Below are 15661 nucleotides of genomic sequence, written 5' to 3' on the forward strand. Positions count from 1 at the left end.
TCACTTGCATACCCTCCAACATCTGTAGGGCAGAAATCGGTACACATTCGGGGAAGGATGTGTGGCCACAGGTTAAAGTGGGCGTGGTCACACCCCCTTTCCGAATGTGCATTATGCTTTTTTTTTTTTTTTAAGCCAGCCAGTCCCAGAGCCATAGGCTGTGTCTTTCTTTGTAAGTCAAACAAAATCTGCAGCCTTCATATATACCACAGCGCGTAGTTTACACAGCCTGCCTGGGAACTACTGCTGCCGCCTACCTTATCTTCCCCCAGTCCAGCACAGCATCAGTCCCCGGCGATGTGCGGGAGTGCTGAGTGCTCGTATCATTCTTGGCTCACAGCAAGAGGGAGCAGGGCTGGCATACCCTCACTGTTAAAGCAGCGCCTGTCATTCCCGGCACCTCCGCACATGTGTGTGGGCTCAGAACCCCCGGCAGGCGGCAGGGCCACAGCCATGTTAGCAGGGGGGAGGCGGGCACGCTGAGACTGCTGAGTCCCCCCCCTCACGGCTCACGCTGCCTGAACTAGAGCAGCCAGCATTGAAGCAAGCACTTGGAACTACAACTCCCAGAGAAGGAAGAGCCGGCTTTAAAAAATCGGTACATTCGGTACAGTTCAATTTAGCCGATACAGACCATTAAAAAATGGTACTGTACTGGCTAAATCGGTACAGTTGGTGGGCATACCCTCCAACTGTACCGATTTAGCTGGTACAGTACCGTTTTTTAACGGTCTGTACCGGCTAAAAATAGATGTACCGAATGTACCGATTTCTGACGATTTGCGGTGGCTGCGCTGGTCGGATCCGGCCCAGCGGTGGTGTTAAAAGGAAATTCTAGCAATGCAGCAGCACCCGTTCCCCATCCCGTGGGGCCTTGCGGTCCGGTCACGGCAGCCAGCTTAATGATAAAACATCACACTCACAGCTCTTTCAGCGTGCGTTCCACCTGCAGTGGAACGCACACACGCTGTTGCCGCTTCACTTCCGGGTGTCGCGGCTTGTTAGCGCTGCCCCTCCAGTCCACTGAACTCTTGCCTTTCCTCCTCCTTCTGACATCATGTCAGTGGGAGGGGTGGATTCTCGGCTCTGGCTTGTGCGTATCACCATCCTGGAACGCACAGCCATTGTATCGACCTGTATCTTATGTTATTTAAACTGCTTTGTATAATTAGAATACTTAGTTCTCGGGCTCACTTAATTCAAAACTATTAAAACCGCTGTTTCTGTCTAGGACGCAGTAAAGGATGCCCGGCGCATGCGCCGTTGATATATCTTGATGCTGGAAGCTGTGCGATGCTGTGCAGCAGAGCCAAGTCTGTGGCTGGATTCGGAGTCGCCGGTCGCAGCAGTATTAGAGTCAACTCAAACTGGGGTACACTTAAGTTAATTATACATTAAAAGTTAATGATTGCCCATCAGTCCCTTAACTTAGGGTGACAATAATATATGTCATTCTTTTGCCCCAGGTGCCTGACATCTATGTAAATAACTGTAAATATGTTTAAAAAAAAAAAAAAAAAAGTGTCCAATGCCCAATACACATTCGGAAAGGGTGTGTGACCACGCCCCTTTTGTCTGTGGCCACGCCCCCTTTTGAATGTGTACCGATTTCTGCCCTTCAGATGTTGGAGGGTATGTTGGTGGGTATGCACTTGTTTTGAACAGGGTAATTGATAAGAAAGGTGTTTCAGCACAGGTGGTCACTGATGGTAATTCTACAATAAGCATTCAGCATTCTGTCCCTCCTGGAGAGGGTCACGTTGGGATAAATGTTAACATGCAACATGGCAGTTGGCAGCTGACTTCAATCCTTCATGTAGTACTGTATGTATGTATCTATCTATCTAATGGACAGACAACTCCTCTACCCCCTACCGTGTGCATGTACTGTGCACCCTCCTCTCCTCCAGGCCCCCACAGGGGACACATTATCTGAGCACAAAGACCCCTCAATCTAATCACAGTGGCAGTGAGTAGCCTTGGTCACCTGGAGGCTGGAGCGACTATCACTAATGTAATATATGATAATGGTATTATGGTAAGGTAAAAAGTTATATCTCGCGAGATGACTTGCGCACAGCATGCTGGTAGATGTAGTTTATTGGCCTCATGTCAGTAACTGAGGGAGAGCGGAAAACTTGTGTACCGTTGCCATAGACACGCACTGTAAGGACGGGATCATGGCGCACAAACCGGGGAAGAAGGAGTCTCGGACGAGGACGCCCCCGGGTAACCCATTTCTATTAGAGCCGTGCTGTGCACAGCCGGGGCTGGGAGTCCTCATTGGGTGGAATGTGTGTTGTATAAAGCTGGCGTTGCTTCTGAGCGATAGTCGTACTGTGTCACTGCGGCGTAACTAGCTGCTGCTGCTGCACTTATGGGCACTGCTCACACTTTGTTGATAAAATATGAAATAATGTAAACAGCACGTTATTGTTTCCTCCCATGACTTGTAAAGTGCTAGGCTTGTCTGGTACCATCACCCCTTTACTCATATCAGTTGCAGCTGGAAATGGAATACCAATAATAATTGCCTCCTGAGTAGGTTATTCAGACATGGTCGATGGGCTGCGATGGGCTGCGATTTTGAAGGACCGAAGAGTGTTGTTTGACTGTGCAAACGTTCGGCCATCCAGCTATAAAATCCAGCATCTTAACTGAATCGCTGGCCGGTCGCAAGTTGATTGACAGAAAGTCGTGTTTTGGGGGTGGTAAAGTTTTTTTATGTAAAAACCGGACCGGACTAAACCCCGGACTGCCGGACAGGACATCAAAATCTGCAGTCCGGAGCTTGTAGGGTCCGGTCCGGGGGGTGTCCTGTCCAGGGGTGTCTTGTCCGGGGGGGTCCCTGTGATAGCTATCACCAGGGACATGGGGGAGGGGAGATTACAGCCTCCCCAGGTGGTCCGGACCATCCGGTTTTTGCTACATGCCCGGACCATACAGGGAGGCTTTATTCTACCCCCCCTCCTCTACCTGGTGACAGGCAGCCCCCCCGGACAGGACACCCCTGGACGGAGGCTACAAGCTACAAAATGCAGAGTTTGATGTCCGGTCCGGCGGTCCGGAGGTTTTGTGTTGGTCCGGTTTTCACCCATAACCGCAGTTTTCTAGGAGTGTCAGGGGAAATGCAGGTGTGCCCAAGCGGTTTCAGGTAGGGTGTGTAACGTCCACTCTGGCCCCGATCAACCGATTTTCTATTGCACTGGCCAAGTAGGTCCTGAGTTGCACAGAGTGGGCGGGAAAATTAATTTGCAGATAATCGTCAATCTGCAATATGTTCGCAAGCCTTTCGCAGCCTTGCACAGGGTGGGATTTCACTCTGGTTGGGGGCAACTGTCTGTTCACTGGGCAACTGTCTGTTCACAGGGCTCTACAATCAGGTCTGAATAACCCCCAAATTACAAATGTTCAGATTAATAATATAACGTACCATCAACTTTTCATATTTCGGAGGAGTTGTACTATGCCTTGCAGAGCGATACAGTGGAGAGAAATAAAGTAGCAACCAAAAAGTTCCTAACTCTAATGTGACAGGCTGTGGGGCCCATTTATTATGTATCACCTATTATTCAGTGCGATCTAGGTGAGATCATATCACCCAGAATCGCATAGCAATATGCGATCCTATCGGCGGTATGCTATGCTGAGGGGTCTGTGCATACACGATCAACGGTGACCGCTGTACCTCCCCACAGCAGCCACTGTACGGCTGGTGGGGCAGAAAGTAGCCCATATGCTACAAGTGCTTCGGCTATTCTCAGATGGCAGTAGCTGTAGGCGGTACTTAATATTTTCTGCTAACCTTGGGAAAGGGGTGTTTTCAGGGAATTAGCCGCAAATATTGAATGATAAATTGGCCCCTGTGTGTGGAAAAATTACAGGAGCTGATTGGTAATTTATCGCTCATCACTATTATTCTGCAAGGCTTAGTTCATCTGCCCCTTTATATGAGCATAAAGATCTTTGATGCAATCTGCTGTGCACCTGTAATTTTTATGATTTTTTTAATTCCCACAGAAATACTATATAGTGGCTCTCCTCCTAATTCCTCTTAAATAGCTACAATCTGCAGTTGTCTAGTTTCCCTGATGCCTACTAGTCCAGTGGTTCCCAAACTGTGTGCCATGGCACCCTGGGGTGCCTTGGGGGACTTGCAGGGGTGCCCTGAGTTCGTGGTCCAGGAACAAATCAAGTTTTTTGTGTCTATTGTAATAGTCAAATTGTAGACAAACAGAAATTAATCCTGTCAATTACCACATAACTGAGCCTAAGGATGAGATATAAACACAAATTATTTAACTTAATATTTGTTTCTGACTTTCTCAATAAGAAACCTTGGTACTTGTTTCCTAGCACGGCCACAATCGCGGGCATCGTGTGTCATTTTTAGTGGTATACGACGCGACCGACGCGATGCCCCCGATTTTCCCATTGAAAACAGTGAAAATCGTGTCGGTCGCGTCGTATGCGGCTAAAAAAGGCTTAAATGGTGCAGATGCGATGCCCACGATTTCCCCATAGGAAACAATGTTAAATGGCTCAATGTACCCGCGATGCCCCCGATTTCCCATAAGGAACAATGTTAAATGACTCAATTTCACCAAATCATCATAGGGACCAATGGTAAATGGCCCAGAAACCCCCCAAAACACCCATGAACAGTGAAATTTCCCCCCAAAAGTATTTTACGCCACCCCACGATCAACGCGAACCCGAAGCGTGGCGAGCGGCGGCGGTACGCGTCCTCCGACCTTTTCATACCCCCACTATCCACGTCGGCGTGGAGTTGAGAATAGAATAGTGTGGCGAGCGCAGCGTGCCCCGCGAGGGGACGCGGATACCTTCACAGGTAAACGCGTCCCTTTGCGGGCTTCACAGGTATCCGCGTCCCCTCGCGGGGCTCGCTGCGCTCGCCACGCTTCGGGCTCGCTGCGCTCACCACACTATTCTATTCTCAACTCCACGCCGACGTGGGTAGTGGGGGTATGAAAAGGTCGGAGGACGCGTACCGCCGCCCCTCGCGGGCTCGCCACGCTTCGGGTTTGCGTTGATCGTGGGGTGGCGTAAAATACTTTTGGGGGGACATTTCACTGTTCAGGGGTGTTTTGGGGGGTTTCTGGGCCATTTACCATTGTTTCCTATGGGAAATCGGGGGCATCGCGGCTAAATTGAGGCATTTAACATTGTTCCCTATGGGGAAATCGCGGGCATCGCGTCGCGGCCATCGCACCCGACTTTTTTAGTGCATGAGATGGCCGCGATGCCCCCGATTTTCCCTTACGATGCCCACGATCTAGATCGTTGTGGCCGTGCTAGGAAACAAGTACCGAAACCTTTAGCCTAGGGGTGCCGCAAAGTATTTCTGATGCTTTGGGTTGCCGTCCGTGATTCAAAAACTTTGGGAACCTCTGTACTAGACCTAATCAGCCACTACTTTGTGATAGATGACCAGCTTCTTGTGATAGTCTGCTGACCACTACTGTTTTGCAACTGGTTGACCCTCATCTTCTGCTAAGCTCAGTTGCTACTTTCAATTGATTGGCTGATGCCACTGTTTACTCTTTTTCTGATTAGCTGGCATTAGGCCAGATGCACTAAGCTTCAAAAGTGATAAAATGGAAAGTGATAAACAAACAACCAATCAGCGCCTGTCTGACATTTTTCAAACACAGCCTGTAACATGGCAGGTAGGAGCTGATTGGCTAGTGGTTTATCACTCTCCATTTTATCACTGTTGAAGCTTAAGGTGCCCATACACTGAGGCGATTTCGGACGATTTCGGCCGATTGCGACCAATCGTGCCGTTAAATCAGACCAAAACGCCTCTCCCTGACATGCCGTCTAGTCCGATGTGCGGTCCCGTGTGCATTGGACCCGACTGGGTGATCGGACCTGCTGCCTTTCCGACCACCTGTCCTGGGACCTCCCTCCTGGCGGCGGGAAGCAGGGACGCATGAGATATATCACAACGAAACGCATGTGTCCCTGACGCCGGGAAGGTCCTGGCAGCTTGCCAGGGTATCGGGTGTCCAAACACTGCTGCGAGACGTCGCAGCAGTGTATGGGCACCTTTAGTGTATCTGGCCCAATATCTATTCTCTTCTAATTGGTCATGTTGTGTATTAGAAAACATTAGGTAATAACTATCATTGTTTTTCTCCTGATGGTACACAATGCATTATCTGCATTTCTCGTGTATAATTTTTCATTCTTATAATCCCAGTAATTTGCAGAAATAAATTACATCATTTTTAGAATTTATTAAAATTAGCATCTAAGCATTGTGAGTGAGCATAAGGACCAATCTCAATTTATAATCCTGTGATTGTGACTTATTATTGGTCTGCACTAACACATTTTACTAGTTGGCAATACAGCGTTAAGATATTAGCACAATAATGGGACAGTTTACATTCTTGGCCAAGTGCACACTTTAGTTAATACAAGTATGTTATTTATATCCATTTAACAGACATTTACCAAAATCTCGACATTGCTACAAATACGTTTTAGTGTAAAGCATCTCAAACAGCAACATTACTGAAGGATAGTTTAATTATCTTCTTTCATATGAATTATTATCCCAAATGTAATCTGAAATATGAGTTTATTATGTTTTAGAGAGAAAAAAGTTGAAGGGGGTTGAACAGTCTTCCACCCCAGTACAAGAACAAGCAGAGCCGACTACAAGCAGTGTGCTGCAGGGAGATGAAATCCAGGCTCTGGCAATCAACCTCTGGGATCTTGAGAAGGTTAGATGCCACTTTATTATATAATGAGATTTATGCAATCTGTGCTTCTCCTGCTGTTGTTGAAATAGTATTCACACTCCACATTCAGACCTCACAAGTGCCCTGGTTATTGTAGGGAAGCACTACAACTGTATAATGCAACCAATTGGAAACATGTATTATAGCGAGACACTAAAGTGATTAAGATGTAGGGATAGCGTTACCGGCCATTGTTTTTCAGAGCTGCTGGTGATGGTTGATGGAATTAAAGCAACCACAGAAATAAATGCCAAACCATTGTTGTTTAGCGTTCATTACTATTGCTGTTTAATCAGTTGGTCAGTGCCACTAACCATCTTTTAAAGTCTGTTTAACTGTTGTAGTTGACGGTTTATAGGGGTGGATCCTATTCAGTCCGAAGGGTGCGAGGTGCCATTCCGGTGCTGTTTTCATGCTTTTAAATGCTTAAAACGGCACCCGAATTAAGCCGATCTCGCACCCTTTGCTAGACCGAATTCACTTAAAATTGCTTGCACCCCTATGGAGGTGCGAGCACTTTTAAGCATATTCATACTGCCGTAAAGTGCGCCCGGTGCCGTGGTGATTCGCACTCTCGAATCATCCGCGCGGAATAGGATCGACCCCTTAGTCTGTATTCCCTTGTCTGCCTTGGTGTCACTGCTCGCTCAGCTTATGGCAGGTGGCATGTTCTGCCATCAGAAAGAGAGCTGCAGGCTCTTACAGAACTCTATTGAGTTTCTCTGTTGTACTGCATGTTCTGCTCTGTTTCATGCTATGTGCAGTAGTACAGGAAAGTGTTGGAGCCATATGAGGTATATAGCAGAAGTAGTATTCGTAAAGGGATTGTGTACTCTAATTTTGATTACAGCCATCTGCCCAGGAAACATTTTCTAAAAGGATTTTTGAGATTGACAGCTCACATACAATCATATGGGCTGTTGGTGGAGAACATTCCCAACATTTGGTTTCATACTTCTGGGGGAATTAAAGGCAAAGTTTTATTATGTGGGTGTTTTCCCTTCCCCAAATGTTTCATATGAAAAAGCCATTATGCATTTGTGGGAGGCATTTCTGTACCGTGCTGCGCAAATTATTTATTCATTTCCCATTTCATAGCTTCATCCTCCACGACACCACAAAGAGGAGCAGAAAACACCTGTTACAAGCCGGATATTAATTCGGAAACCTTGTGATCATGAGCAAAGTAAAAAGAGACGCCTGCTAGTAGCTCGTCCAAGACCACCGGAGTCTGCAACTAAAGGCCATGTTTTTACAGGTGTGGACCAGTGTTCAACCGCTGGCTATAAAATTAGTAAAGGCAAAAGGATTAAGCTGGCATAGCCAGAGTTCATTAAAACATCCCACAATGCATTATCCTTATAACTTTCCTAAAGAGCACTGATTTAATGTCTGCACCATTTGCTGCCGAGCTTCTATCTCTGGCTTGGAGTGCCGCACTTCTGACTGCTGTATGTATGTATGTATGTATGTATATAGAGAAAAGAGTGAGAGGGTGGTTGAGAGAGAGGGAAAAAGAGAGATGGAGAGAGTGAGGGTGTTGGGGGTAGTGGTATGGATCATTGAATAGACCCCAATTAGATCAACATGCAGGAAGGTCGACATGGGGTTTTCCACTTTTGTACCCGAATATCGCACAGTCGACATGGACACTGCATCCCCCCGCATGACTCACTTCAGCAATTTTACCTCCAACCTATTTTATTAAAGTGGCAATTTTTTGACTGGTGGAAAAATTGGCACGGTCAGAAGACACGTGGATTGGCAAATTACTTGCGATCCAAGTGTTTCAGTTGATACTGCGGTCATTTTCGACAATTTTCCGCCAATGCAGTTTCAACTTTTTACAAAAGAGAAACTGCATTGGCAGAAAAAAACATATGCAATTGAATGGGGAAAGTCCTTTTTTTGGCTAGCCAAAACAAACTGGATTAACTAAATACCCCTTGAGAGGGCAGGAACTTCACAGCATTAGGCCCTGCCACCTAAATGTTTGTAAATCGCAGCAGTGATGTACAGGAGCTAGATAGAACTTTTATTCAGTAGGCCGTGGAGGGGGTGCACTGCACCGCTGCTGGCTACATCCTCCACGGCTGCAGCTTGCAGGAGCCTGGATCACTGTGCTGCGGCAGCTCTCACCTATAAGAGAGGGAGGGAGCAGTGAGTTTTGGGGGTAGACATTGATTGGGTGTAGGTGGAGCTGTGGGCCCCATATTAGCTGCCCCTACTGCACCCTCAGTAATTACGCCATATGATAGTTATAATAAGAATTTGGACATAAAATGACTCAGCAACAGGCTAATAACTGTTCACCATGTAACTACAGCAAAATATTTTGTATTAATTGAAAATTCATTATGTTATTTACCACAGTAAACATTGCTAAAGGGCAATTGTTTAATCTAGTCTGAACATCTAAGAAAGTTTATCCGAGTTAACAATTCACTATGACAAAATTATCCCGTATTCTGTTTTAGGAGCAGAAGTACCTTTATCTGACACACATATTCCGCTTCAGCTTCATAATATCCTGGGGAGTTTGCAGGAACTGGACCGCGAAGCTAGAGCAAGAGGAAACATGCAGGTGAGCTTTATTTCCCAAGCCCTTAATGTTCACTCTGGTCCTGAGGCAGATTGTTCTAGTTACCCTTTGTTGGAACAGTTGTAGGCTCTTGAATGGTTTTAAAATCTGTAATGTTGATGATATATTGAATATCCCTACAGGTAGAATATTTGAGCTAACTGGTTGTTATTTTACATTCTCTATGTACTCAGGTTGCTCAGCTTATACCAGAGCCTCAACACTTTGATTTTCTTGGAGTACATGATGGAGAAGGAAGACTTGAACAGAAGAAAGAAGCTTTCAGGCCATCTCAGAAACAGGACAATGCTCTTAATAACTGGCAGTACCACATGAATCTGAGGAAGCGGCAGCTAGACTCATTATCTCGTTAGTTTCATATTTGTTTTTTATGAAAATAGCCATTTAACAGTAGTGCACATACTTCTATAGCAGTAACAAGTATGCAGAAATTTACTCTTCCTCACATGCACTTGCATATGCTCACACACTGCCATATTAATGTTAAAGAACTATTATTTAATGTAATTTAAATTGCATTAAATTGCATTTGTCCACCTTCCTTTTGAAGATATCTTCTTTTTTTTTTTTTTATTACCTTGTATGGGTCATGGACTCCAGCCTATTTTGGAAGACCCGCGTAGGCAACCAGAGGGTCTTCCACCTATAACAGCCACCCGTTGTTCCCTTAGTGTTAAATGTATGCACAGGCACATAGGTTGCTGCCAGGACATAAGCCTTAGCAGTAGGAGCCTACCAAATTGGCTGGGGACTGCAGCCAATTTGCAGACTTACCTGTGTGGAGTCCTGCGATGAAGGCATAAGCATTGCTGGAATCGCTTAAAAACGGGCGCTGCACCAATTTTTGGAGGTCCACACATGTCCAGTATATTCTGAGCACTCTAGTGTTAAGACTCTACTGCTGCACACCAGGCTCTGCGGCCTGAAGAGAGGAGGGTGCAAACCAGAGGAGGCTGTGAACAAGCTTCCTCCTTTCTTAAAGGGCAGCTGATTATACATCAATAAAGACTGTATTTTGTAGTCATGGTATAGCACATTAACTTAGTGTACTAGGGAGTGTGGGACCAGCAATCAGTGCTATTGGTATCACTGAATTGAGGTTACAAGTAGGCTAGAAACATGTAGCAAGGTAAGTTACCTTAGAAAGCACAGGTATAGGAAATATTATTAGAAAGAGGACAGGTCTTTTAATAAGTAGCAGTAAATCAAGACCTATAGCAAGTATAAACCCTCTTCTTTATCTAACAGATGTTTAGACCAGTGGTGCTACTTGTGAGTGGTCAGCAGTGTTTAGACTAAAACTATTTGTCAATGAAGGTTTTTTTTCTGTGACTTAAATGTAATGATAACAAAGATAGGAATTTTTTAATACCGAAAATGTTGACTAAATATTTGTCCATGTTGTCATGACTAAAATGGACTAGATGAATATGCTCTATCATTTGTCAGGACACCACTTTTTTCGGGTGATTGATTTTTGGGATTTTTAAATGAATACAGGTTGAGTATCCCGTATCCAAAATGCTCGGGACCAGGAGAATTTTGGATAACGGATTATTCCGTATTTCGGAATATTTTAATATTTCAATTATGTATTTTGAAGTATCTTGCATGTATGCTGTATAAACACATGAAATACACACAAATATATTTTATTACCACATAAAATACACACAAATATATTTTATTTGTTCAAAAAACAAGGTTTCAAAACATGAAACAAAATTTGTGTACTATCTCAGATATTGAATTTGAATGCCAAGCAATCATTGTCTTGCACATATATAATGCCAGTTACATATCATGTCACCAGTAGTGCTGTTACAAATGTCCCCAGTGAGTTTTTAGCAAAAAAAATAATTATTTTTCACTTTTTGGAATGTATGGTTTTCGGAATAATTCGGATAACGGATACACGGATACGGGATACTCAACCTGTAACACTGTATTTTATACAGTTTTACCCATCCTCTCTGGCCCTAGATTTACTTACTTGCGCCTCGGCTGCACAACAACACTTTGTCATGAGAATCACTCAGTCAGTTTATGTAGCTAGCTAATTAGTTAACTTTAGCTAAATAGCTATAAATTATAATATGCATCCTTACAGCTTCAGTCTATTTTGCAGAAGACTAGTACTGTACTACTTGTATCAGGCAGGTTATATTTTTCTTTACTTATTTAAATCGAAATCATTAATTTAAAAACAAAAACAATTGTATTCTTGAATTGATATTTGCAGAAAATAAATGACCTGCCGTAAAAGAAATAGCATTTTTGTTGCACTTGTTTGATACCTAGATTACTAAGCTCATAGTGAAAGTTATACAAAGTATTCAAGGGAATGATAGAGAAATGATCTTCAGAAAAATCCATTACAGTTTTAATAAACTGCAAAGCTATGACTAAATCAATGACTAAAATTGGACGAAAATGTTATCTGAGATCCACTGATTAAAATTAAACTCACCATGTGCTCTTTTATTCCTCTCTAACAATGTCTAACAGAGTACAGAGTGACTGGTAACTGTGCAGTCTTACATTGTAATGTGTAGCTTGGTTTTATATATAAGGGCTGGATCAGTGATGCCACAGTGGCCTACTTCTGATTCGTTAGGACACTATCCACCATATGGGAGAGAGAGACATAGGATCGTAATGTCAATATGACATAATATTGACATGGTGAATGTCAAAAGACAGTTTATAATGTGGTTAGGGTAAGTGATTAGAGATACTTTGTTACTGGAATACCACATGGCCGACATGCCAATGATGATATTTGAAATGTCGACCTCCCATTTATGTCAACATTCTGAATGTCGACATTTTGTACTACACCTGTGTCCAATCCATTAATATTTATCAGACCTGCAGTGAAGCTTTTGTTTCATTCCCGAAAACATACATATGTTAGTCTAAGGATCCCTACAAAGTATAATATAAAACAGTCTAATAATCTAACAAGAGAGAATTATAAATACAGCTACAGAAGAAGAGACAGATTGCCGTACATCAAACTTATTTATTAATCTTTCCTGAGACAGGTCAGCTCTGTAAACCCAGAGGACAGCTTGTGATGAGCACTTGTGGAGATTTCCGCAGAGTCCAGGAGGAAAGACACCAAATAGATCACTGTATTCCAGCGCTAGAGCACGGCAAGGTTGGTTAAACGCATACTGTTATGCAGAAGGCATGATATATTGGATTTAGACCAGGGATTTTGATTGATCTTTTTTGTTCCTGCAGGGCTACCGCATTGGAAGTGAATTCTGGAATGTGTCTGAACACATTGGGGATGAAATGAGTGGTATAACAGTATCACTCACTCAAAGCGAGCGGGGTTATCCTTCACCTGTCACTCATGTAGGCCAACCACATAGCATCAAAGAGGAGACAGGTATGTCAAATCTTTCTACTAATGAACACTGCTGTGTTGTTCTTACTGAACTATAGCTGTGTTCTCCTAACGTAGTGATGTCTTCTCAGGCCCCACAGAGAGGCCTCCATATCACCACACATGGGATAAAAGTTTGTATTTGCAACATCGCAGACACGAGCTCAAAGCAGTCATGGAGGAACTCCACTTCACCAAGCCTGTAAGTGTAAAAGAGTGGCTCTGTTTCCTAACAGATACCGAGTTCCTAAATGTTTGTACGGGGCACAGGAAAATACATATCTATACTGTTACTTATGGTAACCAGCTACAACCGCACAGTTTTTCTGTGCATTATTATTTTATTTTTTTTTAATGATTCCACTCAATGCAATGCCAGTGTGTACAGACAGAGGGTCTTACTGAAGAACAAACCGAGCAATATCCTAAAACACACTATTATAAAAATGAAGCTTATGATTTTATGGCACATACAGCATAGGAAGACCCCAAGCCAGTGGCGTAAGTTCGTCCCAGGTGCCCGGAGGCAAGATGAATGTTGGTGCCCCCCCAAATAAGTAAGTATATAGGCAGGGACAGGGAAAGTGACAGTGGGGACATAGTGATTGACTGCAGGGACAAAGAGACATGGAGAGTGACAGCAGGGTCCCAGTGATGTTACTTTACAATAAAAATCACAAACAAGTACAGATGGAGCTGCAGTCATCTTTTGTGGCTCTTGACAAATGCCTTGGGGCACCACAGTGTGAATGAGGCGCACGTGCATGTGAGACACTTGCCCCATTCACAGCAATGAACGCGCCGAGTCTGTTCGCCTCAGAAGGTGTTGGCTTCATCTGTATATTAATAATAATCTATATATTAATTTTGACACAATGTATAGTTACTACACAATAACATGAATAACTAGATTTAAACCCATATTTTGAGGGGAGTCAGAGTCGAGGACATTAAACTATTAACTACAGGTATATTCAACTAAAACCTACTTGATGGGTGTGTGGTAGGGATTCAGCGGGAGGAAAGGCCCAGTGGAGATCCAGCAGCAGGGGGGAGAGCCGACACTGCCAGGGACCCGGCGGTAGCAGAGGAGAACCGGGCGCACCACATGTGGACGCCCGTCGGGGAACCAGCAGCAGGGGGGAGAGCCGACAGCTGCCAGGGACCCGGAGGTAGCAGGGGAGAGCCGGACGTACCACATGTGGACGCCCGGCGGGGATCCAGCAGCAGGGGGGAGAGCCGACACTGCCAGGGACCCGGAGGTAGCAGGGGAGAACCGGGCGCACCACATGTGGACGCCCGTCGGGGAACCAGCAGCAGGGGGAGAGCCGACAGCTGCCAGGGACCCGGAGGTAGCAGGAGAGAGACGGGCGCACCACATGTGGATGCCCGGCGAGGATCCAGCAGCCGACTTCCAGCTCCTAGTCTCTGTTAGCTGGCTCTCACTTGCTCAGGCTGCTGGCGGATGTCAGGCGACTTCCGCAGAGCAGTGAGCAGCCAGCCTGGTGAGGGGTGGGAGGACGATGCGCCGCTTCCGCGGCCATGCATACAATAAGGATACCAGGGGCCCACAGCTGCTGCTGCATACAATAAGGGAATACCCCTGGGAGGCAATGGAGCCAGTGCCCCCTTTAAGGCTGGCGCCCGGCGGCAGATGACTCCATTGCCTCCGGGAGTTCCGCCACTGCCCCAAGCATAAAGATTATTATAATCTAAAATAATAGTAAACCATTCATGTGTATTTACAGACGTAGCTGGAAAGAGTTTGGGTTGCTTTTCCTTTACCTGAATCTGATGCTTGGTTACTGGAGAGAGGTGCTAGTACTAGAATATAGCTTCTCGGTGAGTTCACAGTAATGGGTTTTAAAAATATATAGAAAGTCTTAAAAAGACAAATCCCTTGTATAATATATCTAAACATATAAAACGTACAAACATGTGTAAAATAGGAATGCAATTTTAATTCTAATGATTTATGGCCAGCTGGGTTCTGTCTGGTGTTCATCATTCTGATGGTGGGCCGATTTTTATATGGAGGCCTGGAGCTGCATCTACATTGTTAATCCGACCATACACTGATAAGCGACAGCCATACTGCTGGGAAGGTAATATGTTCAGTCACAAGTCAATGCCAATGATAGATACAATCTATAACTTTGACTGAAACAGGTAGCCTGGAACACAGTGCAGATTGTTGTCAGGTAACTTGTATGGTGGAGGAACAGCTTCTGACTGTTCTAGTTCAATTCTAACCTCCTACTTTGTAAGTGCACTTTATGGCCCTTATTTAGATCTGATCGCAGTACAGTTTTTTTTATCAAAATGGGCGAATCCATGTGCACTGCAGGTGGGGAAGATGTAACGTGCAGAGAGAGTTAGATTTGTGTGAGTTATTTTGTTTCTGTGCAGGGTAAATACTGGCTGCATTATTTTTACATTGAAATTTAGATTTCAGTTTCAACACACCCCACCCACATGTAACTCTCTCTGCACATGTTACATCTGTCCCACCTGCAGTGCACATGGTATTACCCATGGTATTGCCAAAATTTGTACTGCGGACAGATCTGAATAAGGACGTATGTATGCTATATTGCTAAGTTACCTTGACTACTGGAGGTTTTATTTTTCATTGACCGTGCTTTCCAAATGTGCAACAGGGAATATATGTGTGAGCTCTGGGAGGCACTGTCAGGGAAACGCATAAGAACTTAAAACCGATCAAGACAATTTCTGCATAAGGCCAGACTGTCTTCCTTACTTAATGACAGATTTAGCCAACGGAATCAGTGGAGGGTAGTAGATACAGTATATTGGAAATTGAAGTAAAATGATACTCTGTGCAGTAAATGCATAGTTGGAATATCTTCCCAAGAGAGGTGGTACAGG

At 44.6% G+C, this 15661-nt stretch overlaps 1 protein-coding gene across 1 annotated transcript in view; it reads left to right on the forward strand.

The window, feature by feature from the left end:
• Window positions 1–2081: 2081 nt before the first annotated feature.
• Window positions 2082–15661, forward strand: part of MYCBPAP (MYCBP associated protein) — a 65563-nt gene continuing 51983 nt past the window's right edge. Inside the window, 8 exon segments of the mRNA XM_083148093.1 lie at window positions 2082–2229; window positions 6625–6755; window positions 7872–8031; window positions 9251–9357; window positions 9549–9723; window positions 12423–12538; window positions 12625–12775; window positions 12865–12974. Of these exon segments, the coding sequence (XP_083004219.1) occupies window positions 2181–2229; window positions 6625–6755; window positions 7872–8031; window positions 9251–9357; window positions 9549–9723; window positions 12423–12538; window positions 12625–12775; window positions 12865–12974 (999 nt within the window). The 5' untranslated portion in view covers window positions 2082–2180.

Source organism: Crinia signifera, chromosome 6, assembly GCF_055691185.1.
Source record: "Crinia signifera chromosome 6, ASM5569118v1, whole genome shotgun sequence".
NCBI lineage: Eukaryota > Metazoa > Chordata > Amphibia > Anura > Myobatrachidae > Crinia > Crinia signifera.